General features: G+C 46.1%; 1 protein-coding gene across 2 annotated transcripts in view; it reads left to right on the forward strand.

Moving 5' to 3' along the window:
• The first annotated feature begins 769 nt into the window (after positions 1-769).
• NAV2 (neuron navigator 2) overlaps positions 770-26,509 on the forward strand; it is a 332,163-nt gene continuing 306,423 nt past the window's right edge. For both annotated transcript variants that reach the window (XM_032640399.1, XM_032640401.1), the window contains exon 1: positions 770-879. In XM_032640399.1, the coding sequence (XP_032496290.1) occupies positions 829-879 (51 nt within the window). In that variant the 5' untranslated portion in view covers positions 770-828. The remainder of the gene's footprint in view (positions 880-26,509) is intronic.

Genomic DNA, 26,509 nt, shown 5'->3' on the forward strand with positions numbered 1-26,509 from the left:
CGTGTGGGCGGGCGCGGGTGTGTGCGTTGCGTGGGGAGCGGTGCAGGGGGCGGAGTGGGGTGGCGATGGTGCATTCACCTTCAGCTGCTCCGGGGTCGGCAGCCCCAGAGCCGCCACTGTCAGACAACTTGGGTGAGTTCGGTGCAGAAACAAAATGCAGACGGAGCTGAGCACACTCGGTTAGGGGCGCGGGCTGTGTCTGGGCTCAGGAGCCACGAGGACCGAGGAGCCACTGACTGCGCTCCCGCAGCCCCCGGCCCACCAGACCTTCCCTATTTCTGCCTAGTCGGCTCCGCCTACCCACGCCCTCCCCGAAAGAGTTAAGTACCTCCCCCCTCCGACCACCTCTGCCCCTTCCCCTCCCCTCCCCCCGGCCCCCGCCCCCGCCATGGGGAGCCGGCCAGTTAAAGCGCCGGGGGCCACGCGGGGCAGCCCGCGGGCCGGCTAGGAGGCGGAGAGCCCGCCGGCCCCGACCCCCCTCCGCCGCGGCCCCAGCGGCCCCCGCGCTGCGAGGCGCGGGCGCTCGGACGCAGGGGGAGTTGTTTGATTTGGCGGAGGCGGGGAGGCCGGCTGGGAGCGAGCGAGGGAGGCACTAGAGCCGGGCAGCGCGGGCGCCGGGCTCCTGAGGAGGGTCCCCGAGCGCGCGGCAGCGGCCCCGGGCGGGGGCGAGGCGGCCGCGGGCGCCGGGGATGCCCGGAGGGGCCGGGGTCGGAGAGGACGTCTCCGGACGGGGCGGCCCAACCTGCCGGGCGCGCGGGCAGGTGCTTCGGCCCCCTCCCCCCTTTTTTTCCTTTTCCTCTTTCCCTTCCCTCCTCTCCTTGAAGTAAGATGAGCGTGATGCTGTGGCGCTGGGACCAGAATAACACCACCATGAAGCTGGTAAGGGTGGACTGCAGCCCTCACTCCCGGGGCACTGCTCTACTTTTTATTCCTCACCCCACCCCCCAGCCCCATGAGGAACTGTCTCCCGTGATGGAAAGCCCCTGAAGTGCATCCAGTTCTTGGTATTTCCCTTATTGTTTTGAAAATAGATTTCAGGGTTTTTTTGTTTTTTAAGCCAGGAAAGTCGATGTGCGTATATGTGTGTGTGAGCGATTGAAGGCGGGTGGGATGGGCTGCATTATCTCCCAGACCCTTCCACCTAGGAATTCCTGGGGCTTTCTAGGGTTGCACACGCTGGGGATTGACTCCTGCGCGTAGGTCGGAGCTCTCAATGCGGGTCCCAAGTCAGCATGGCCTGCCCCCCTCTCCCCACCCCGCCCCCATTGTGTTTTGATAGTTTGGGGATGCGCGCGAGTGTTGATCTCTCTTGCGGTTTGGCTTGTTCGGGCAAACAAACGCGAGCCCAGCTTGAATATGCACTGCGACCTCTCCTCCCGCCTCTCACAATGCCTTAGTTTTCTTTCAAGCTTGTAAGAACCGTCTAGGCTGCAGGTACTTTTTCTCTCCTCCGATTTCAAAAATAACCGCTCATCACTCCTGGGACGGCAGAGGACAGCGGCATTTTCCTCTCTGCCCCAGGAAGTCTGAATTGTTTCTCCATCACAAGGAGAAAATGTGATCGGAAGGCTCTTCTTTGGGTTTTGCTTTTGTGATTTGTTTTTTATCTGACGGTTTCAGCTGGCGGGGACCTTAATTCCCCATTGAAGTCAGTCAGCGCTGAGGCCGAGTTACCTCCTTGGATATCAGTTTCCTCCTCAGTAAACTGGGCAAGTTTTCACCTTGTAGAGCGGGTGCAAGGATAAGGAATTATATTTGTAGGCTTCTGACCCAAGATAAGGATTCAATAAGGAATAAGTATTAATAAACTGGAATTGATACTTATGGGGTGAGCTCTTTAAAGATGCTACCAAAAAGAAAAAAAAAAGTCATAGCAGCTGCAGTGGATACCAAGATGCTGAATCAATCTAAGCTGGTTCTTCATATAATGAACTTATTTGTTGGAAAAACGGCACCTTGCTTTTCATACTTCTTGTGTTGTGTTTGGCCTGTCTAACTTTAAGCTACTGTTTTACAACTTCGTTTAATGTGCTGTGACATTAGCAGATGTTATGCACCTTTGCTGCACTGTGCCAGGACTCCAGTTCCCTAATCCTTTCCTGAAATCCTTCTCCAACCAGACTGTTGTGGGAGAGCCCAGAGTTTCACACATTTTCTCTCCAAGCTACACCTGAGATGCTACTTTAAGATACAGCCGAGGAAAGTTGGGTCCTGGTCTGGACTGGGTAGTGTCAGGCTGCCAGACCTAAATACTCTCAAGAAAAAAAGAAGAAAAAGAGTTATTTCCCAGGCAGGGAAAACGTGGAGTATCCCAGGGGATGGTTTTCTAGAGCTTGGTGGCAGGTGGCTATGGTAAGGGCTGGGATGTCCTCACTGCTCCAGTACATCCTCCCTTTAAGCCTATGGAGGGAGCATGCCCCAATATGAGTCTCACTTTTCGAATGAACTGTGAGGACCACCCAAGGTAGTTGTGGTCTGACCAAAGTACTCCGGTGCCAGGTCGGGGAGGGGCTAGAGGCGCTCAAACAACCTGGGAGCTTTAGGGGAGGCGGCAGCTACCGTCCCAGGCAGGAACAGCTGATGACTGCGTCTTGACATTCAGAGAGCCTCTGCTACCCTCAAGGATGGGCCTCAGCTTTTTCGCAGAATCCCAGAAACCACGGACACATCATTAGTTGACACCTCATTAGTCTGTCTTTGGTTTCATCATGTACTGTTTGATTTACCAGTTATGTTGTCTGTTTCCCCTGTGCAGAGCCCTTTCGTGGGGGGAGGCCGTGCTCCTTGCGAAAAACTTCGCTCTCAGGTGATTCTCAGTTTGAATTCCAGCCTTGTCACTTGCTAGTCTCCGAGTCAGTTTTCCTCTTCTGTAAAAGACGGTTTTATAGCCCTCTTTCCCAGGTTCTGAAAAGATGAAATGAGAATATAGAAACGGTATCCAGGGCCGAGTCTGATACATGGGTACCTAAAAATGGGAACAACAGTAGTTGTTATTATTGTTATCTTCTTCAAAGGTAAATGTCCTGCTCTCCGTTGTGCTCTTGGGTGAATGGTTTTTTCTCCTAATGAGCTTGAGGAAAACAAACCTTTTTTACCTTTGAGTCATTAGTGGCCCTCTGTAGGAAGGAGCTCTCTGGGAACATCTTGGAAGTCAATTGTGTGTGAATAACCATTCCAGAATGGGGCCTGGGGCCAGAGGTGGGTGCCTGAACTTTTATCACTGATGCATTTCAATAAACATGAAGTCAGTTAACCCACAGCTTGCAAATTCACCTTTCTTATTGAATACTGGAACCAAAGGTTTTGCTTTGTGTTCTATTTTAAGGTTAATTGGATCAAAATAAGGCTAAGAGTAATTAGAGGCAGAACTTGCATCTTTATGTATTATCTCTGCAGGGGGATGTCAGAAAGGCACCTGCCCACCTAGGGTAGAAGGCAGTAGCTGATAAATCCTTCCCTGTTCAAATCCCATCTGACAGGGTCACAGAGCCTTTGATAAAAGTGAGAGGAGGTGACTGCTCAAGCCTGAAGCACCCACTGAGAGGGGGTAAGCACAGGCCTAGAGCATGATGTAGATGGTTCTGACATCCTTATCACCCCCCTTCTCACTTCCCTTCTTTTAGATTCTTTCAACTTGGGCAGGGCAAGGAGAAGAAAATGAGGCCACTTCTGGAGCATCTAGTGTCCTCTGAGAAGTGGCAGAGCCATCAAATGGGGAGAGGAAAAGCAGGGTGGGGCGGCCACCCTTGCAGCCTGTCCTCAGGCAGAGAGGCAGGCACACCAGCTAGAGAGGCCCACAGTCACAGCTCTGTTCAGGAACAGCTAGCCATGTGACCTGGCTGCATAACCTCTTCAGCCTTGCTTTGCTCATCTGTAAAGGGGTACCACAGTGCCTCACAGGGTTACCGTGAGAACTAGAAAGAAGTGTGCTGCAGGCTTTGAACTCAGGGCGCAGTGGCGGACGGTTGCCCCTGTGATTACAGGGTGGTCCAGTAGTGGGTGCGTGTCTCTGTGCACAGAGGAAACACTCAACAGAAGTAGTCCCACTGCTAACAGTGCTCAGTTCTGCGGGGAGATTATCAAGGATTATTTTTGGTCTATACTTTTGCTTATATTTCAGATTCTGTGCAATGACCACACTGTACATTTATCATCAAGGAGATATAGAAATGATAGTACTGCTAAAATAATCATGTAATGAATGTTCATCATATTAATAGCTACTTTACTTTGAGCTTTGATCCTTTACTTTGAGCTTCATTCCGTTCCGTCCCTGCCATAACCCTATGAAGGAGAAACTACTGTTATCCCCGTTGCTCAGGTGAGGAAATGAAAGCTTAGAGAGGTAAGTGACTTGCCTAACGTTCCAGGGTTAGTAACTTGTAGAACCTCTGCCTTGTCTGATGGCAAAGTCTGTGACTTGAATTGCTCTGTCATAAAACTGTGGGTGCATCCTGGGGACCAGTGGGGCCTTCTGCTGAGCTAGGTATGTGTGAATGTGCTGTGTACAGGCCTGTGCTTACCTCCGGGCTTTCTCCCTGTGAGGGGCCTCTCTGTGAGTTGCTACCCACTATTATCCTCTTTGGCCAGGGAGATGAAGTGAGCGAGGTGGAGAGGAAAGGAAACACAGTGAGAGGGGCTGGGTTGGGTCATTGCTCTTCAGTGTCCTGGAAAACACTTATGGGGCCCTTCCTCAAAATGGGGGAGAAAGTAGCTCTGAACGAAGAATAATTGAGAATAATGATGATGAGGGAATGTGCCTCTGACCTTTGACCTTTCCCCAGAGAGCCATTGATCACGGGCCCCTTGGTCCTGCCCACAGCCAAGCTAACAAGCAGATTAAAAGAGGTCAGTGGATTAAAGGGCCCTGTCTGCCTTTCTGCAGTTATACTGCTTCCTCCCAAAGGCAAGGATGCCATGGACACTGCAGAGCCCATGTATGACCAGCTTCTGTGTTTAAAATGCAGTGGTCCTTCTGCTCTTATTTGTCTTTCTGTGCATAGAAAAGTGACAACTTTTGCTTTTTTTCCGGATAAAGCTCGTTGACCACTCACCTGAAGGTATTCCCTTCTTCTCCTGGAAAATATCAGCAATTTCAACTCTCAGAAACTTCTAGAACTTTCTCCTGCTTTCCACTAATTGTAACTGGCATAGATTTTTACCATATTCCAGGTACTGAAGTCATCATGTCTTTTCTGTTCATTCCAAAAGTCTCCAGAGCAGGAAATTCCATCCTTTCCTGGAGAAACCAGGTTGAAATATACAGGAACGTTTCAGTATGCATTTCTGCTATAGGTAATGAGCCATCATAGCCTTGATAGACTTTTCAGAATTGAAACCAAAGCATGTAAGGAAGGTTTTGGCTCTGGTTAATTACTGAGAAAATAAAGAAATGGATATCGGGAGGGGAGGAAAGAAAACCGCTGAAATTAGTGACTTCCTTAGGATGACATTTTAAGGTAACACATTTTCCTTCATTTCGGTGTTGATATGGATGTAGAGATTTATAACTGGTCCCTCTGGTGACCCAGTAGTGCTCGCATTACTTTTGCCATTGTTTTTGTGTGGAGCCAGCAAAATACGTATGTTTTTTGGTTTTGTTTCTGGTTTCTGTCATAAAATGCCAATCACCCAGAAGGCATGTGGCTAAGCTTTTCTTCAGGGTGTCTGGGCTCTCCAGGATATGTGGACCAGACTGCCGTCATCCATCTAGCTGCGAGCCTAGGGTTCCTGGCTGGGTGACATGGGGCTGTTCCCAAGGGTTGTTCATTTTGACTCAGATGTTGCAGATGTGCTGGCTCTCATGTTATAGGAGTGGCAGCCAGGGAGGTGGAGAGGCCGTGAAAAGAGGGGCGAGGATAGAATAAGTTGACAGATAGTGTTTAAACAGGGTAATAAGAAGGTATGATGGAGATGTTTGGGATGGCTGGGAGTTAGGAGAGGATGGTCCTTGCCACCACAGATACTCATTACATCCATTCAGAACACTGTGGTGGGGGACAAGGGTTAGCGCCTGCATCATCTTCGTCATAGTAGAGAAGGGCAGCATGCTCAAAGGAAATGATAGGACCCAGAACACAAATCTGTGGGAAGGAGTGTGCTTTAAACAGGGATTTACCAGCTCAAGTATGTGCCCTGGGCTTTTAAGAGGATGTGTATCTGCAGAGGCTCCAGGGGGAGTCTTGGTCCACAGCTGTAGCTCCTGCCAACTCCTCTGGCCTTGTTACCAAGGTGAAGTTTCAGGAATGCAGACTGCTCACTATGTCATTCCTGGTAGGAAACTTCTTTTGGGATCCTGCTTACTAGTGGATGAAGCTCAACTCCTCCGTGGCATTCAAGACTCTCTAGGTGACGGCAGTGTTTTTGTTTTTGTTTTAATTTAATTAATTAATTTATTTTTATTTTTTGGCCACACCGTGCAGCATGTGGGATCTTAGTTCCCCGACCAGGGATTGAACCTGCACCCCCTGCGTTGGAAGCGTGGTGTCTTAACCACTGGCCCACCAGGAAAGTCCTGACAGCAGTGTTTTAAATCTTGCTCTGCAGGGCCTCCAGATAGAAGTTGCTTGTTCTGATCAGCATGGTCAGCCCTGTGATTTTCCGCTTTCACTGCTCCCTGGGACTAAATACTTCTTCCATCTGTCCATGTTCTATCCCTTCCTCCAAAGCTCAGATCAAGTCCCCTTTCTCCTAAGAAGCCCTGCCTGACCACACACTCTCTGGGGATCTCTGACAGGCAGTAGTGCTAACCCGCCTTTGACCCCATACTGCCCTGAATCCTTGTGCTGCTTGTGTGTGTGCTGTGTCTCTGCTGTCAGACTTAGAGTGGTGGTTTGGTTGTGTAGAGGGTCAGCTTCACTTCCCTCCCAGCTCTGCCACCAACAGCCTGTGTGCCCTTGGAGAGTATCGCTTCATCTCTCTGAGGCTTCATTTCTTCATCTATAAAATGATGAGGATAACTCTTCCAAACTTGGGGTTGTTTGATAAAATATATGTATTTTGAGCAGCACCTAGCGCATAGTAAATGCTCAATAAATGTTCACTGTTGTTCCAATGACGATGATGCATTCATTCATTTGACAAATATTTATGAAACATCTACTACAAACGGGGATACACGAGTAAACAAAAAGCCATTTTTGCCTGCATGGAACTTATATTTTAGTGGAGATGATAAGCAAAATCTGTATTTTTACGTTGATGAATGCTATGGAGAAAAATACAGCAAAGTAAGAAGAAGGATAGGGAGGGTGGGAGAGGTCTCTTTAATGTAGAGTGGTTAAGTAGGGCTTTACTGCAAATGTGACATGGTGGTTTACTAATAATTATTATCATTATTATCACCCCTCAGGGAGGCATTATAAGTAGGCGACTGTATAATTTATCATCCAAGCCGGGACACTTCTGAGAGTGAAAGGGGGTACTATGAAGAACTGCACAGGGATACAGGTGTAAATCAGTCCTGTCCTGGGGAAAGTGAGATGCTTTCATATTTATACTTGGTTACTCCGAGCATCTAGATTGGCTAAAATGTAGTATCACGTCAGAAAGGCCTGGTCTAAATCCTTGGTTCTGCCACCTCCTAGCTGTGAGATCTTGGCCAAATCATTTAATCTCCTTAAATCTCAGTTCCCTCCTATGTTATGTATACCTAAGGGGGATTTTGTGAGAATTAAATGAGATGATGCAAGTGAAGTATTCGGTGCAGGACCTGACACCTCATAAGCAGTTAATAAAATTTGATTACCATTATCCTCGCCAGATCAAGGGTATCACCAGATTATTCTTTTTTCCTCTCTCACTGTGCCAGGGAAGTGGTTGAGGATATGCAAGGTGGGTGATTGTCAGTGTTGGAAATTTGGCTGAGCAGTGGACTTGGAAGATGAGCTGGCTCAGTCTGCAAGGTAGTTGCTTCCATCCCTACTCACAGAATGTGTGAGTCACACAGCGTTTGGGTGCTGGACTCAAATGCCCGTTGGGAGACTTTGTGCCCCCACAGGAAGAGTTGGACAGTGGAGTCTAGGACTAACAATCTTGGGATGTTCATTCAGGAAGGGGCCCCATGACTAGTGGCCCCTAACAATCCACTTCACAATGGCGGAAGCAGAGACTCAGAGATGAAATGACCTGCCCAAGGCCTCATGGCTTGCAAGCAGTTTTAATACACCTGCCATTACCCATCCAGCAAACTGGTGTAACAAAGATTATAAAGAGACGAGAGAGCACTTAGAATTCCACCTGGAAAAGCCATGTTTCTTTGGAAATGGGCCGCAGATGACGTAACCCTTCCATATCCCATTACCCGGTACTTGGCTAATCTTTGTAACAACGAAACTTGTTTTGGTGAAACTTGAGCCTGGAAAAGCCAACTAAAGTATATTACTTTCTCACTGTTGAATGCCTCCTAGACTTGGGCTAACATTTAATCTAAAGAGTAAGGTGATATTTCCTGAGATAGCAATGAGTTCATGTTTTGAAATTAAATGAACTGAGTTTATTGTGTCGGTTGGCTTTTTCTTTTTCCAAGCGCTAACCACAGTAGTAAATGTTCTCTCCACAGTAATGTCTGGCTGCCGTATGGGGAGGAGCGGGGAGCTATAGACACGGTAATGTTCAGTCCTCAGAAGTTGTCTAACTGCCTCTCTGGTTAGGTACTATTCCAGATTGAACTATATTTTGGTTTAAAGGGGCCCCTATTTGAATACATAGATTTCTGACCCAGGAAAACGTGGGGACAGCTAAGTTTGTGTTACTTTATATTTTCTGAATCCATGCTGCATGCCCTCTGCCCTCTCTCCCTCTTAAGTTGCTTCTCACTCAGTGAAAGGGGGCTGCACATCTACCTTACACCAGGGAAAGAGGAGAAAAGTTATCGGACATGGGCTTCCCTGGTGGCGCAGTGGTTGGGAGTCTGCCTGCCGATGCGGGGGACTCCGCGTGCCGTGGAGCGGCTAGGCCCGTGAGCCATGGCCGCAGGGCCTGCGCGTCCGGAGCCTGTGCTCCACAATGGGAGAGGCCATGGCAGTGAGAGGCCCGCGTACCGCAAAAAAAAGTTCTCGGACAGAAAATTAGTCAAAAAAGAAAAAGCATGTATATAATCAGGTAACACTAGGAATCTGGAGTTTGGTGCATTATCCTTTAACTTAGTTCCTGGAAGCGTTCTATATTGTAAGAATGTGGAGATTGATAAATGGCTGTAGACTTCTTCAAGAAGACAATTGGGGTTTCAAGGCTGTATATGGTGCAGTTTCAAGATGTTTCAGTTGCTAAGCTCTGTTGGTTATGTCTCCAGAGTAGCCCTTGTGGGTAAAGAGTCCCCTTTCCCATACCCCCACCTTGCTTTCGGCTTGCCTGGACCCTCTGCAGATGCCTGCTCAACGCCTGCAGTTGAATCGCCATCATCTTTGCCTTCCCTGGAACCAACATAGCACCTGTCATACATACATGTTCAATGGATGAAGCAACTGTAAAGTTACCATTTGGATTTTTCATCGTAATGCAGTGGTTTTTTTTTTTTAGTTTTAAAATTGTTTTTAAAATTTTTTTTGAAGTGTAGTGGATTTATAATGTGTTGATTTCTGCTGTGTAACACAGTGATTAGTTACGCCTATATATATTCTCTTTCAGATTCTTTTCCATGATGGTTTATCACAGGATGTTGAATATAGTTCCCTGTGCTATACAGTAGGACCTTGTTGTTTATCCATCCTATATATACTAGTTTGCATCTGCTAATCCCACACTCCCAATCCTTCCCTCCCCGCATCATGCAGTGTTGAATCCCATAAAAAGTAGTGTTGTGTACTCTAAGGTTAATGAAATAGCTGGAGTGAATCTGAGCAGTAGCTGGCAGGGGTTCCTGGGTTCTCTCTTGGGGTTCCCAATCAGTCTGGGTCCAGGCTGCAGTTTGGTTCCCTCCCAGTAGAGGTCCACGCCAGGTTCAGTGTGGGTTGAATGTTCTGGGGCTCTGCAGCTGCTTAGGAAGACCAAGAGAGTGGCCGTTATTCCAAGAGTTTTCTGATACCATGGCTCCCGGGTGGCTCCCCAGGCATATTGGGCCTGGGGAGTATGAGGGGTGTGGCTGTGGAGCTCTGCCTTGCGCCTCCCCAAGAGGCGGTCCTTTCCGCATCTCCCCTTCCCTCCCCTCCCCCCTCCTTCTCACACACATGCATAAAGATAAGACCTTTACCTACTCTTGTTGGAGAACGGGGTTCTGGGCTGAAGCCTGGAGCAAATCACCAGGCCATTTAAATGGGAAATCAAGTTATCATGAGGCCCGGTTACCTCAGGGTTTTACTGTGTGTTCCAGCTGGATGTTGATGGTTCTGGGGCTCAGCTCTTTGCAGGCGGAGTTCATTCACCTTGTACTATATGTGGGGTGTAGCTGTGCTCTGGGAGCAGAAGGATGTGGGGATCTGATGAAGACCTTTTGATTCCGATATTTGGTGTCACCTTTGCAAGAAGAGAAGCTTCAGGCCATGCTGCCTGTCCCTCTGAATTTCCCTGGCCCAAGACTGTCAGCTAGAATGGTGGTCTTATACTTGCTCCAGGTTGGGAACATTCTGTGTATGCCAGGTGCAGTGTTCTGGGGAAGGCAAAGATGATGACGACATCACGGCTTTCCTCCCAGGGTTTATGTTTTGGCGGGCTTCTCTCCATAGAGTGAGCAAAAGCTCAGGTAGTGGCCTGGGAAAGGCATTCTTTGGGTAGGAGTGTTGTTCCGGGGTCGGGGGGTGAGATTGTTCTGGTTGTCAGAAAAAGGGGAGTTTAAAGATTTCTGAGGCTTTTATCCTGGGAGAGCTGGGCTTTCACACTGTCACTGGCCGAAATCAGGACCTCAGGAGGAGAAGTGGGTCAGAGAGGGAGGGGAATGGGACATGGCAGATAGGCTTGGTAGTGCCATGTTGGAGTTATTTATATCATTTTCCAAGTTTTATTGAATTCTTATCTAAACTGTTACCCAAATTATGCAAGGGGGATGTGAATGCAACATAAAACAAGGCTGTGCCATCCTCCCTCCCTAGGGACAAAGACAGGTGGCCTTTACTAACCTGGTTAAGCACCTTTTTGGTACGCCCCTTTTAACTCCCCAAATCCAAGGCTTCTGATAAATTGTGAAGGACATGACGTAGGCCTGAGTCCAAAGGAAGGCTTCCTGCCTTATCTCCTGTGAATTGGCCACAGGGTTGACCTAACTGGACTTCGAGGTGGAGACTCTGAACAGTGAGAGAAAAAGGGCCATAGTCGCCTGCACCCCAGAAGTGAAAGAGACCGCATGGAACCTGACTCTTGCCTTTAAACACAGTCATCCCACCCACCAGTAACCTGAGACCCCAAAGAGTACTAGTCTCTGCCAGGTCAGATTAGACCCAGCATCTCCTGTAGGTGTGCAGGTGTGGCCAGAAATACTACTGGTGCTTCCTTCTTTGGGGAATCCAATGGGATCTTGGGAAAGAAAGAAAAGCTGAGCGTTTCTGCTCTTCCCCAATGTGCTTCCCTGCCTTCAAGCTCTTAACAGACCAGCTGGAAGGGCCAGGCTAACACAGGGGGAACACGCTTCTACAAATGATTGAGCACGAGCTGTGTGCCAGCCCCTGGTAGGCACGGGAAACCAGTGTCCCTGAGAGCTGTGGTCTAAAGCAGGACCTGATCATCATCCAGAGGCTGTAGATTGAGTACTGTAGGAGATGAGAGGGAGGCAGCCTGTATGGTGCGTTGATTTTGGAAATAGAACTTGGTCTACATCACCATCAACTTGGCCCACCAGTTACTTGTCTGAGCCTCAGTTTCTCTATCTGGAAGATTGGTGGGATCCTTTCCCCTGAGGGATGTCAGAAATCTAAAGGAGATACGTATGTCGTAGCAGGATGGCATACCTAGAGATTTGCCAGTACACAGCAGGTGCCAGAAAAGTCAGACTCCTCTGAACTTAGATGCAGCAAGGATGGGCACCGTAGGGAAACCTTGAAAATCTAAGTCTTGGCACTGGGCTTGCAAAATAGGCAGAACTGGGGACAGAAGAAAGGAAGTGTTCCAAACAGGGTGAGTGGCAAGTCTAAAGAGACTCCCGTTTTTTTTTTAATTCTTTTTCAGATTCTTTTCCCAGTTAGGTTATTACAGAATGTTGAGCAGAGTTCCCTGTATTACACAGTAGGTCCTTGTTGGTTATCTATTTTAAATATAGCGGCGTGTACATGCCAATCCCAAACTCCCAGTCTAGCCCTCCGAGACTCCCATGTTTTGACTTTATGAAATTTCTTTTATAATTTAGCAGCAGAGAGGATCAAGAGTATGACCACTGGGTTTTTTGAGCCCAGAGAGGAAGGACTGACACTCTCTCCTCCTCCAAGGAGCCTGTTGCCAGTCCCACTTTTTACTTTCTTCGTTCTGAGCAGTGTGGTCCCAAGGACAATTTAACATGAATATTTCCAATTTAATATGTCCCAGATGTGGCACTAAGTAACCCCTCATACTGTCTCCCATCCTCACTCTTCCTACTTCTGAAAGTCGGCCTTCCTCAACCTTGGCACTAATGACATTTGGGGCCAGATAATTATTTAATTTTAATTTATAGCAGCATCCCTGGCTTCTACCTATGGTAGAATATTTAGTAGGGACCCCCTCCCCCAGTCGTAACAGTCAAAAAAAGTCTCCATAAATTTCCAGATGTGCCCTAGGGCGCAAAATCACTGCTGGTTGAGAACCGCTGCAGTAAATGGTCCTCTGTTTAGCAGAGGCTCTAGCCACTGAGGAATTATCCTGGAGTCGTTTCCTGCCCTCCTTCATCCCAATAGCAAGTACTTCTTTCTGCTTGAACCTTGCCAACAGATCTAGAATCTGACCACTTCTCATTTTCTCATGTGGCACCATCATCTTTCACTCAGAGAACTGCAATGGCCTCCTAACTAGTCTCCTAACTAGTCTCCTAACTAGTCTCCATAGTGTCGCTATTGCCTGCCTGCAGCCCATTCTCCATACGGCACCAGAGCGTTGCCAAAAGAAAAATGGCGCCACTTCATTCTCTTGCTTCACGTACATTTCAGTGGCTTCCCTTTGCACAAAGAATCTAATCCAAACTTATCACCTTGGCTTAGAGGCTCCTGCACCAAGTGCTCTGCCTCCCTCCCATGTGTCATCTCTACCTCCTTCGGCTGCTCACCAGGCTCCCGCACCATCCTGCCTTGAACTAACCATGTCTTTCCCACCTAAGGGAGTTCGCCTACAGTTCCCTTGACCTGGAATGCTCTTCTCCCCACTTTTTTTTTTTTTTTTTTTTTTTTGGCGGTATGTGGGCCTCTCACTGTTGTGGCCTCTCCCGTTGCGGAGCACAGGCTCCGGACGCGCAGGCTCAGCGGCCATGGCTCACGGGCCCAGCCGCTCCGCGGCACGTGGGATCCTCCCGGACCGGGGCACGAACCCGTGTCCCCTGCATCGGCAGGCGGACTCTCAACCACTGCACCACCAGGGAAAACCTCTTCTCCCCGCTTTTTACATGACTAGCTCTTTCTCATCCTTTAGGACTCAACCTAGATGGAAATCCTTCATAGAGACCTTCCCTGCCCTATCTATCTTATGTAGGTACCCCCTTCAAAATCTCAGTCCCTTGTTTTTTTTCCTTCATCACACCTATTGCAGTTAGTAATTGGCTGCCTCCTTAATTAGATGGCTGGCCTCCATGAAGGCAAGAATCATGCTTGACTGCTTTTCAACATATCTCTACTACCAGGCACAAGATAGATGCCCAGTATGAGTTGACTAAATGAATGAGTTAATCTTATCATCCTTGAGGAAAAGAGACACCATTACTCTCGTTTAAAGTTGGTAGCCGTGGACCTCTGGAATTAGACTTCCAATAAAATAAGTAATATACCAGTTTTCTTCTTTGAATCTCTCAGGACTGTTTGCACACTGCCTAACAAAGAGCAGCTGCTCCAGGAATAATTGTTGAATGGATGAATGACTCAATCTTATGTAGTAAGAATTTGTATAATACATATTATATGAATGCATAATGATTAAAATAAGCAGACTTTAAGCAAGTAGTTGAAATTCCAAAACCATTGTTTGACCTTCTCCGATTTTTATAGGGAAGGTTTGATTACCCGCCTCCCACCCCCAGCTCCAAGCTTAAGACACTGATGCTATTTTCAGCCATTATTGTTAATGCAGTTTTAAAAAGTAGCTGGAATGTACAAATGGCATACTGCCTGGCCCGTGGTAGATGTTCAGTACATGTTTGTTGACTTGAGTTGAATCAAGTCACTTAAGAAAAAGAGAGGAGAATTAGGTAGGTTAATGTACGGGGAAGCGAATTTGGGTCTCATCTTGGAAATGAATCAGCAAATCTACAGGTTATGATTAGAGAGAGACAAATTTAATAGCCTTTAAGAATTTAGTGTCCGATGGGAGAGATGAAGACTTTGGAGAAGTGGATAGCATATAATTATACTAAAGAGCATAGTACTGTTTTGAATATCTTCTGAGTTGCTTTGATTTAGCATTGGGTTTTTTTTTTCCCTCTTTCTGGACAAGACTCAGCTGTAAGAAGCATGGAGAAGTAATGAAGATTCTTGACATTCTCAGACTGCTTTCTGGGAATCCTGCAAAGTCCCGACTTCTTCTCTGATTACTCTTCTCATGGCTGAGTTCAAGAGCATTTTGCAAACCCGGACTCTGAATCTGGGAAAATGCTTTATGACCATTTTTATGACCTCAAAGCAACCTTCTGAGGCAAGTTATTTCCCTATCTTTGCCAAAGGGGAAAAACCAAGGCCTGGTAAATTGCCCAGGATCTCCCAGGCTCAGATGCTCACTTGTGGGCGGCTCTCATTCTCCCGGCCACATGCCATCTCCTTCCATTAGATGTGCTTTGGCTGCCCTGAGAAGGGCCTGTCAGCAAGCTCAGCTCACAGTTCCATGGACTTGATGGTCTTTCTCAGGAAGGAGGAAGGCCCATTTCAGAGAACCATATACTGTTAGAGCTGTGAGATTGCGGTGCAAAGTCCTAGTCCAAACCAATCTTTTTCTACTTGGACCAGCTCACATCCAGAGAGGGAAAGTGATTTGCTTAAGGTCACAACCCAGTATCTCCAACTTCCAGCCCATTGTATTTTTGATTCTGACACAGTTGTCTCTGATTAGAAAAGCATCCTCAGCACCCATGAGGTTTCATTTTCTAGAGGCAGGATAGTGCTGTGAGCAGAGCAAGGACCTTTTTTTTTTTTTTGAGAGGTAGTTAGGGCAATGGTTAAAGCAACACCTCCGGAACCAACCTACCTCGGTTCTTATTCCAGCCCAGCTGTCCACTGTATGGCCTTGCTTGACCTGTCTGGGCCTCAGTTATTCTCATCTGTGAAGTGGGATAATCATAGTACCTCCTCATCTGGGGTGTGTTGAAGATTACGTGGGTTAAAATGTGTAAAGATCTCAGAACAATACCTGGCACAACGTAAGGACTATGTAAATGTTGCTCTCAATATTATTGTGTGATTCCAACTGCTCCTTCTCGGCTGTGTGACTCTGGGTAAGTTATTTGACATCTCTGAGCCTCGGATTCCTCCTCTGTGGGAATAATTCTAGCCTTACAGGATTGTTGACTAGATCAGAGGACATGCATACGAGGCACCTGCCTATAAGTAGGTGCTGAGCGAATGGCCAGATTTTTTACTGCCTCTGAAGGGGCGAGAATGTTGTGTTTGGGAGCCAGCCGGCCACAGCATCTGCCACCAGGTTGGTGCTTAAGTTGTTCCTTTCTCTTTCTGTTTCCAGAAGGGGGGACTCTTAGGACTGGAACTGCTGCCGCCTCCAAGGAAGAACTGCAGTTCCAGTGACTGACTGACTTTAAAAGAGCGCTGCTTGTATTTTTTTAAACATGTATTGAGTACTTGCTAGGTGGCAAGCACTTTCCTCACTTGTGAACTCTTTCCTCAAAAAGAGTTCACAAGTGAGAACATGTGTTCTGTGCCTTTACGTGCATTATCTCATTTAATCTGCACAGTAGCCCTATGGCATAAGTACTGTGATTATCTCCATTTTATATATAAGGAAACTAAGTCTCAGAAGCTAGTAACTTATCCCGAGTCACATAGTTGGTGAGAGGGGGAGCCACACTGTTGAACGCGGATCAGTCTGGCTTGAAAAGTTTACACCCTTAACCAGTGACTGCTAGGAACTGTGGCAGGCGATGGTTGCAGATGGGTCCTGCGGGGGGCGGGGGGGGGGGCGGTGACATCACTCACACCAAGGGCACCAGGGGAGGATGCAGAGCACCCTGCCGGGTTAACCATTACCACCTCCCCAGCTGCCAAAGGAGCCACGTCCTCGACTCCTCCCCTTGCCCTCCCGCCCAGCCCAGCACACCGCATACACCAATGTGCTGCAGGCTGAGAGCTCACCGAGCCTGCCAAGTTCCCTTCCCGCCCAGGTGCGGAGCCCACGGGGAGCGGGTCTGCAGGCCCGGAGCTGGGCAGGAAGAAGCTGAGCCTGAGAGCTGTTCAAAGGCACGTGATCTGCAGAGGAGAGAGTACATGGCTGCTGGTGATACCCACAGGAGCAGAGTTAGGGCACTGTAGAGTTCTTTCCTCAAAAAGAGTTCACAAGTGAGAACATCTGTGCCTGGTCACCTTTCTTAAGCTAGGTAAGAGCTTGCGGCAAGCTGAGTGGTTGGGTTGGAACCCCGGGCTGTAGCCATCCAAAGGGCAAGCACTCATCCCCCTAGGGGAGAGTGTGGCTGGGCTGAGGGCAGCGGCTGGTAGGTGTGGAAAGCGCGTGGGACTTGGAATTGACTCATTCAGACTACAGCTTTGCTATGCGCTGGTTACCTGACTCTGGACCTCATTTACTCCCCTCTAGTACAGAGATGGTCTTTCCTTCCCACCTAAGAGGATTTCTAGCAGGGTTATATAGTGGACATATGTGAGTGAAGGTGCCGGGCCCCTAAGAGATGCTTTGCGAATGTTCCCCTTCTCCTGCCAAGTCTGTGCAGCCCCACTGCTGGGCCCCCAGGGGGGCAGGACCGCCCTGGGTCTGCCAGGGTGCCTGTTCTTCACATGCATGGCTTATTTATATACCTGGGTGGTAGTGAGAGGTGATTAAATTCAGAAACTGAAAGGAGAACCTTCCTTTGCGCCTGTTTCCCTAACAATTACATGTTTAGATCCAGGTCACAGGCTTTGGGAACTCCTGTGCCAGTGACATTCATGGGTTCCTTAGCCCCTCCCCACCTTCCCCCATAAGTTTTTCTGGGAGTCAAAGCCCTCACTGCCAGGGGGATTTGGTTCTAAGCAGTAGAAAACATGGCCCCCTAATGGTGTCAGGCCCAACACGGTGGTCTGCTGCAAGGGAGAGCGCGCCTTGGAAACTAAAACCATTTTCCAGGACCACCGATGACCCACGTTCTAATTGTGTGGCGTGCGCATCAGGCTTCCAGAGGAATGGAGAAAATCCTCTGTTCCTCCATGCCGCCACCCCTGTGCTGCGCTTTGAGGAAGCTGGGAAGCAAAAGCCTTCTCTGCAGACTTGCCAGCAATTATGGAACTCAGCCTCTGCCTGGTTGCAGGCTCTGGTTTATATGTCTCCCTTTGGGACATCTCTGCTTTATCCGGGACGTCCGTCTTCATTAATAGGTACCCTTAATACTCTTATCTCAGCATGCCTTCTGGGTTTACTGAAGCATGATGCCAGGCCACATTCTTCCTTGGAAGTTACAGTTCGCTCTGGGGAGGTTTCAGGCTCTCAACTTTGAAACTGCGAAGTAAGAATGGGCTCGGGTTATGGGGGCAGGTAGGAGGCGGTGGAAGACAGACTGGAATCTCTCGACAGCACAGTTTTGAGTGGGCCATTTTCCTTTACTATGGATGGAGACGCTGCCCTGGGCTTATCTTAATGCCTACTTTATATAACAGCAGTTGACTGTTGTTCAGTTCAGAGATGTTTGTTGCCCATCTCGGAGTTAGAACAGGTGGCTGGGTTAGGGTTCACTTTTTATGACGGTTGAATTTCGGAAAGCCAATCAAATCAGGTAAAATTCCAGCCACGTTGTAAGTATTCGTTCAGGAAGCTTTGATTCAGTGCCTAAGTGTGCCTCGTCTTTTTCAATTGCCTTTCCTCACTTCCTTCAGTCTCCACTACCATCACCTGGACCAAGCCTCTCACACCTGGACTACTGCAGCAGCCAGGTAACTAGGCTCCCTGCTTCCAGTCCTGACCCCACCCCTCCGTCCATTCTTCCCACAGGGGCCAGAGTGACCTTTTGAAAGCTTAGATCATTTTGCTCCCTGTTTAAACCTTCCCATGGCTGCCCGTTGCAAGTCGAATAAAATCCCCTCCCCTGCACCTTCGTGGTTTGCGGGGGTCGTGCGTCATCAGGTCCCTGCCTGCCGCCCAACATCACCCCACATTACTCTTTTCTCTTTGGGGGCAGGCACTGGGGACGCGGTGCCTTTCTGTTCTCACAATTTCCTGCTCTTTCCCACTTCTGGGCCTTGGTCTTGGCTGTTCTCTTGCCCAGAATCTTCTTACCTGGCTCTTCACATGATTCTTCCTTCTCCTTTTATCCTCAGAGGAGCCTCACTTTCCACCCGCCCTCACCATAGCAGTGATCCCTTCAGTCACTAGCTCTGTCCCTCTCTTTCCTTCCCTCATAACACACCACATGCACTGATGATGTTGTCTTGTTTATTAATATATTAAATTCTGTATCATCCATCTCCCCCAACTTACAGGTCAGTTTCATGGCTTCAGGGACATGTCTGTCTGGTTTTCTACTGAATCCCTGACACCTAGCACAGTATCTGGCTCAAAGGTAGGGGCCAATAAATATTTGTCAAATGAACGAATGACCAAACTAATGGGCAAGGTACTTGGCGGGGTCTTCTGAGAAGGGACATCTGTACTTGCAGTTCTAAGGAGGCTTCCTTTTCACCTCACCTGAGCCAGCCACGTTCCTCCTCCCCCCAGCTATTGTTAGGATCCCACGCCAAGTATACTGTTGTTACATCGTATGTGGAGCCTTTCTTACATTGCATTTCTCGCATCCCCTCTGAGGTCCTAGTCTTGTGGACAAGCTGCAGCTGCCAGAGAGCCCAACTTGAACGCCTTACGCAGTAGATTTGACCTCCCCTCCCCCCCCAACCCTGCCCCAAATGGTGGTGGACCAATGTGGTATTTACAATGAATATCACAACCATTTCCCCAGAAGACTTTTTCCCTTATCAAACATATTCTAGGATGTGCTTTGTGACATCTCTGCTAAAAATGACCGTAGTAGGTCCACAGGGAATTTAGCCTCATCCTGCACAAATTCATGGTGAGTTACTTCCTTGGCCTTATTGACACCCTTTTTTCTTTTGCCCTCTTACACTGAGTTTTGGGGGACCCTAAGTGCCAGTAGTATTTTTGTGGGATGGCTAGAGAGAAAATCACCCACCTCCTTTTCCGCTCATAATTGTGGATCTACATCCTGGGGTTACCTTAGCTCTGCAGCCATGTATCTATGGCTGAGGGAATCAGCCACAGCCTAGTGCTATTTTTATTTGGCATCAACTGTATGCCAACACATTGTTTCTTGACTTCTTTGGAAGCCAGCTTCTCAGAAGAAAACTGGTGTGTTTGTATCCCACTGAGGGTGCCTGGAGTATAGGTGCTTGACCCCTTGAGGCCACACCTGCTTCAGTTTCAGGGAGGGGGGGCATCCAGTTGGAAGAGAAGAAGCCTATGGCCCTGAGAATTGCTTAGAAACTCTTATCCCCCTCTCTATGCTGGCAGGAATCGGGGGAGGTAGGCTGTTCATCCTGGCTTCAGTATCATTTCTGTTCATGAATATTCACAAGGACCCAAAATAAACAAGTATGTTTTAAAAGGGTATATCCGGATACTAACATTTCCCCCCATTAAGATTCATTTATTGGAATAATTTATTGCAAACCTTTCTTCTCCCCCACCCCTGGGATTATATGTATCAAAAACTGTATTTAGATAAATCAGTTCAACTAAAGACAATCATTGAAATTAATGATTTCATTTAGAAGGCGTAGCTCCATCTTTCTGTCCTCCTCAGCACCTCGTGGAGTAAGTGGGCACCTGAAGGTTTCCTTTCCCAGGCACAGGAGTGAGCCAAACGAGGTTGAATAACTTGCTCAGGACCACAGTCTGCAAAAGGCTGTTGAGATTCCTGATGCCACTGGACAGTTTTCCTAGAAGACCAGACTATTCTCAAGGCCCTGAGAAGTGGGATGGAAAGTTATGTAGAAATGAATTATGAATGTTCTCAGAGCCATCTCATACTATCCTGATAAGATCATTTGAAATTCCCCAGAAAATATATTTATTTTGGTTTTGATTTAAGTCAGTGTCACCCAAACTTAGTCATTCTTATGCCATATTCATAGTTTTGCCATATTTGTCTACCACTTGTATTACTTATTTACTTACTAGTTTTCTTCGTAGTAACAACTTAATTTGAAGCAGTTTATTTAAAGAGGAAACTATATACTCCAACTACAAATGCAAAAGCAGTATCTTTGGGCATAATAGAAAGTAATCACAAAAATAAATACATAGCCATTACAATAAGATGTTCACCAATGTGGAGTCTAAAATTTTACAAAGCACACAACCAGGGGTTCATCTACCACACTTGTGAAACACAGACTTACAAAGCAAGTCTGACTCTTATTGACCAGAGAGAAAGAAAGGCCAGGGAAAGAAGGAGGAACTATCAAAGCTCACAGAATGGTCAGAAAGTTTTAGTCTAAGTCAGTGCTGAGTTTGCCACCTCATAAGTGTGGTGAAAATTTGTCCCAGCGACAGATCTGCTTTTGTCATCCAGGTTTGCTTTGGGACAAATGTTGGCAGTTATTTCTTTTTCCTAGCATATGATTTTGCAGATACTTGGAGCCCTCCTTGGCCGTGGGCACTGTTGGATAATATATACTCTCGTCTATCAGTTTCACAGGCTGTGGCTTTGAGAGGTGCTGTGGGAAGGTGGCTACTTAGGCTGAGTTGGCTACAAGGATGAAAATAAATCTGGATCCCTAATGGACTCATGATTCAGTGAGCAGCCCCTACAACCAGAGCTAAGCACTAAACTACATACAGATAATGTGATAATTACTGAGCTTGAGAAGCTGAAGAGCCAGTTGTCGGGGGCGGGGGTGTGTCTTAATAATTTGGCATCAGTCCAGGAACTAGGAACCATTCTAGGTAACTCAAGCAGGAAGGGATTTAATACAGGGAATTGGTAACATACAAAATTGCTAAGAAGGACAGAAGTTAGGAGGTGCAGTTGGACTCTTCATCTTAAGGCCAAACAACCACAGCTGAGATCTAGAGGGCCTGTTATGCTAGAGTTGTTATACTCCCCTGCTGCCCCCACCCACCTACCTCTGACTCCCACGAAGCTGATTACCAGATTCTGAAAGCTGGAGTCTGGCTTCCACAATCACTCCCATCTGTTGTAATTTGCTTGCCAGCCCCCTCTTCCTCATGCCTGCCTTCTAGACCTCATGCAAGTGCAAGTTGTTAGCGGAACCTAAATCACACTCAGAACCCCCGCTGCAAGGGAGTCTGGGATATGCCTCCACGCTGCAGTATGGAAGTGGAAGAGAACATAGCAGGGGACAGAAATGGATGCGAAATGCCAGTAGACAACATAACCGTGGGGAGATAAGGCAGATAATTAACCAGGATAAGTGTGCAAATCCCAGTTAAATGGTAACAAGCAGTACCAGCAAGGTCACAGGAAAGAGAGAACAGTATTGGTGTGATCTGGACCTTGCAGAATTCTGGTCAGGGTGTGTAGGAGGATGTGGTAGAGAGGTCTAGGTCAGGAAAATCAAGAGGTGGAACAGTGCAATGGTATCAACCTCTCTCCTGGCATGAAGGCTTAAAAATTTCCAGTCTCTTTTTTCTTGAAGGGGCCCTAGGTTCCATGCATTATACTGAGTACGTTTTACATGCAGTGTTTCCATTCTTCCTCTGAATGTTATTTCTTCTCGTTTTAGCTTCAGAGAACCTTAATAACCCACCTCAGGTCACACAGCTATTAGGCAGCTGAGCCCCGTTGCTAAACCCAGGTTAGGCTGACACTGAAGCCGGTGTGCCCAGTTGTTAAGCCACACTGCCTCTCTCTGGAGGGGAGACAGGCCAGGTTATCATGAGCCATGAATGTCAAGCTAAGGATTCTGAACTTGATCTCAGATGATAAGAAGTGTCGCTAACAAGCGGTGTGAGAGTAGGAGTGTGACGTGGTGGAGGTGCAGAGGTGAATGTAGCAGGAGGATGTGGGCTCAACCCGCATGAAAAAGGCTAGAGACAGCAAGAGATGATCTTTTGCTCCGCCCGGTGTTTCCCTTTTTCATTTCAAAGAGAGTGAACTCTCTGCTTAACAGATCCTGAATCCCAGGTGATTTTAGGTTTTCATTTTGGTCAGTGAAGCAGGTTCCTCTGAAGAGCATTTTCCCTTCACTCACTGATAGTTTTGATCCTAGACTATGGCACAGGATCATCCTTCCAGCACAAGTCGCTCTCTCTTTTTCTTTTTCTTATTTTATTTTTATATAAAATCCAAAGAAAGTAGAGGGAAGGAAGAAATAAAGTTAGCATAAATTATACAGAAAATAAATAATAGAGAAGATCAATAAAATTCAGATACCGTTCCTTTTAGGACAAGAGTAAGATGTTTGAAACCTCATCTTGATACTAATGAGAAAAAAAGAAAAAGACATGAAAAAATCATTATCAGCAAGAAACAGGGGACGTAGACGTAGATTACGTAGACCTGGAAAAGTTTACAATAGGGTAACATGGACAGCTTTTTGCCAATTTGAAAATGTTGAAGTAATGGAAATTTCTAACAATATAACTTTCCAAAACTAAAACAAGAAGAAATTAAATCTTGAATAGTCCTATTTTGTTTTTTTTTATGTTTATTTATTTGTTTTTCTCATTAGTCATCCATTTCATACACATCAGTGTATACATGTCTATCCCAATCCCCCAATTCGTCACACCCCCACCCCCACCCCCTGCCGCTTTCCCCGCGTGGTGTCCATACATTGTTTCCCTACTTCTGTGTCTCAATTTCTGCTCAGCAAACCGGTTCATCTGTACCATTTTCTAGGTTCCACATATATCTCTTAATATACGATACTTGTTTTCCTCTTTCTGACTTACTTCACTGTATATGACAGTCTCTAGATGCATCCACGTCTCTACAAATGACCCAATTTCGTTCCTTTTTATGGCTGAGTAATATTCCATTGTATATATGTACCACATTTTCTTTATCCATTCGTCTGTTGATAGGCATTTAGGTTGCTTCCATGACCTGGCTATTGTAAAGAGTGCTGCAGTTAACACTGAGATGCATGTGTCTTTTTGAATTCTGGTTTTCTCTGGGTATATGCCCAGTAGTGGGATTGCTGGGTCATATGGTAATTCTGTTTTTAGTTTTTTAAGGAACCTCCATAATGTTCTCCATCGTGGCTGTATCAACTTACATTCCCACCAACAGTGCAAGAGGGTTCCCTTTTTCTCCACAACCTCTCCAGCATTTGTTGTTTGTAGATTTTCTGATGATGCCCATTCTAACTGGTGTGAGGTGATACCTCATTGTACTTTTGATTTGCATTTCTCTAATAGTGATGTTGAACAGCGTTTCATGTGCTTCTTGGCCATCTGTATGTCTTCTTTGGAGAAATGTCTGTTTAGGTCTTCTGCCCATTTTTGGATTCGGTTGTTTGTTTTCTTAATATTGAGCTGCATGAGCTGTTTATATATTTTGGAGATTAATCCTTTGTCTGTTGATTCATTTGCAAATATTTTCTCCCATTCTGAGGGTTGTCTTTTCGTCTTGTTTTTGGTTTCCTTTGCTGTGCAAAAGCTTTTAAGGTTCATTAGGTCCCATTTGTTTATTTTTGTTTTTATTTCCATTACTCTAGGAGGTGGATCAAAAAATATCTTGCTGTGATTTATGTCAAAGAGTGTTCTTCCTATGTTTTCCTCTGAGAGTTTCATAGTGCCCGGTCTTACATTTAGGTCTCTAATCCATTTTGAGTTTATTTTTGTGTATGGTGTTAGGGAGTGTTCTAATTTCATTCTTCTACATGTAGCTGTCCAGTTTTCCCAGCACCACTTATTGAAGAGACTGTCTTTTCTCCATTGTATATCCTTGCCTCCTGTGTCATAGATTAGTTGACCATAGGTGTGTGGGTTTATCTCTGGGCTTTCTGTCCTGTTCCATTGATCTATATTTCTGGTTTTGTGCCAGTACCATATTGTCTTGATTACTGTAGCTTTGTAGTATAGTCTGAATCCAGGGAGTCTGATTCCTCCAGCTCCGTTTTTTTCCCTCAAGACTGCTTTGGCTATTTGGGGTCTCTTGTGACTCCATACAGATTTTAAGATTTTTTGTTCTAGTTCTGTAAAAATTGCCATTGGCAGTTTGATAGTAATTACATTGAATCTGTAGATTGCTTTGGGTAGTATAGTCATTTTCACAATATTGATTCTTCCAATCCAAGAACATGGTATATCTCTCCATCTGTTGGTATCATCTTTAATTTCTTTTATCAGTGTCTTATACTTTTCTGCATACAGGTCTTTTGTCTCCCTAGGTAGGTTTATTCCTAGGTATTTTATTATTTTTGTTGCAATGGTAAATGGAAGTGTTTCCTTAATTTCTCTTCCAGATTTTTCATCATTAGTGTATAGGAATGCAAGAGATTTCTGTGCATTAATTTTGTATCCTGCAACTTTACCAAATTCATTGATTAGCTCTAGTAGTTTTCTGGTGGCATCTTTAGGATTCTCTATGTTTAGTATCATGTCACCTTCAAACACTGGCAGTTTTACTTCTTCTTTTCCAATTTGTATTCCTTTTATTTCTTTTTCTTCTCTGATTGCCATGGCTAGGACTTCCAAAACTATTTTGAATAATAGTGGTGAGAGTGGACATCCTTGTCGCATTCCTGATCTTAGAGGAAATGCTTTCAGTTTTTCACCATTGAGAATGATGTTGGCTGTGGGTTTGTCGTATATGGCATTTATTATGTTGAAGTAGGTTCCCTGTATGCGCAGTTTCTGGAGAGTTTTTATCATCAATGGGTGTTGAATTTTGTCAAAAGCTTTTTCTGCACCTATTGAGATGATCATATGTTTTTTATTCTTCAGTTTGTTATTATGGTGTATCACATTGATTGATTTGCATATATTGAAGAATCCTTGCATCTCTGGGATAAATCCCACTTGATCATGGTGTATGATCCTTTTAATGTGTTGTTGGATTCTGTTTGCTAGTATTTTTTTTTTTTTTTTTTTTTTTTTTGTGGTATGCGGGCCTCTCACTGCTGTGGCCTCTCCCGTTGTGGAGCACAGGCTCCAGACGCGCAGGCTCAGCGGTCGTGGCTCACGGGCCCAGCCTCTCCGCGGCATGTGGGATCTTCCCGGACCGGGGCACGAACCCGCGTCCCCTGCATCGGCAGGCAGACTCTCAACCACTGCGCCACCAGGGAAGCCCTGTTTGCTAGTATTTTGTTGAGGATTTTTGCATCTGTATTCATCAGTGATATTGGTCTGTAATTTTCTTTTTTGGTAGTATCTTTGTCTGGTTTTGGTATCAGGGTGATGGTGGATTCATAGAATGACTTTGGGGGTGTTCCTTCCTCTGCAATTTTTTGGAAGAGTTTGAGAAAGATGGGTGTTAGCTCTTCGCTAAATGTTTGATAGAATTCCCCTGTGAAGCCATCTGGTCCTGGACGTTTGTTTGTTGGAATATTTTAAGTCACAGTTTCAATTTCATTACTTGTGATTGGTCTGTTCATATTTTCTATTTCTTCCTGGTTCAGCCTTGGAAGGTTATACCTTTCTAAGAATTTGTCCATTTCTTCCAGGTTGTCCATTTTGTTGGCATAGAGTTGCTTGTAGTAGTCTCCTAGGATGCTTTGTATTTCTGCAGTGTCTGTTGTAACTTCTCCTTTTTCATTTCTAATTTTATTGATTTGAGTCCTCTCCTTTTTCTTGATGAGTCTGGCTAATGGTTTATCAATTTTGTTTATTTTCTCAAAGAAACAGCTTTTAGTTTTATTGATCTTTGCTATTGTTTTCTTTGTTTCTATTTCCTTTATTTCTGCTCTGATCTTTATGATTTCTTTCCTTCTTCTAACTTTGGGTTTTGTTTGTTCTTCTTTCCCTAGTTCCTTTAGGTGTAACATTAGATTGTTTATTTGAGATTTTCTTGTTTCTTGAGGTAGGCTTGTATAGCTATAAACTTCCCTCTTAGAACTGCTTTTGCTGCATCCCATAGGTTTTGGATTGTTGTGTTTTCATTGTCATTTGTCTCTAGGTATTTTTTGATTTCCTCCTTGATTTCTTCAGTGATCTCTTGGTTATTTAGTAACGTATTGTTTAACCTCCATGTGTTTCTGTTTTTTACATTTTTTTCCCCTGTAATTGACTTCTAATCTCATAGCTTTGTGGTCAGAAAAGATGCTTGATATGATTTCAATTTTCT

This window comes from Phocoena sinus, chromosome 8, assembly GCF_008692025.1.
Source record: "Phocoena sinus isolate mPhoSin1 chromosome 8, mPhoSin1.pri, whole genome shotgun sequence".
NCBI classification, from domain to species: domain Eukaryota; kingdom Metazoa; phylum Chordata; class Mammalia; order Artiodactyla; family Phocoenidae; genus Phocoena; species Phocoena sinus.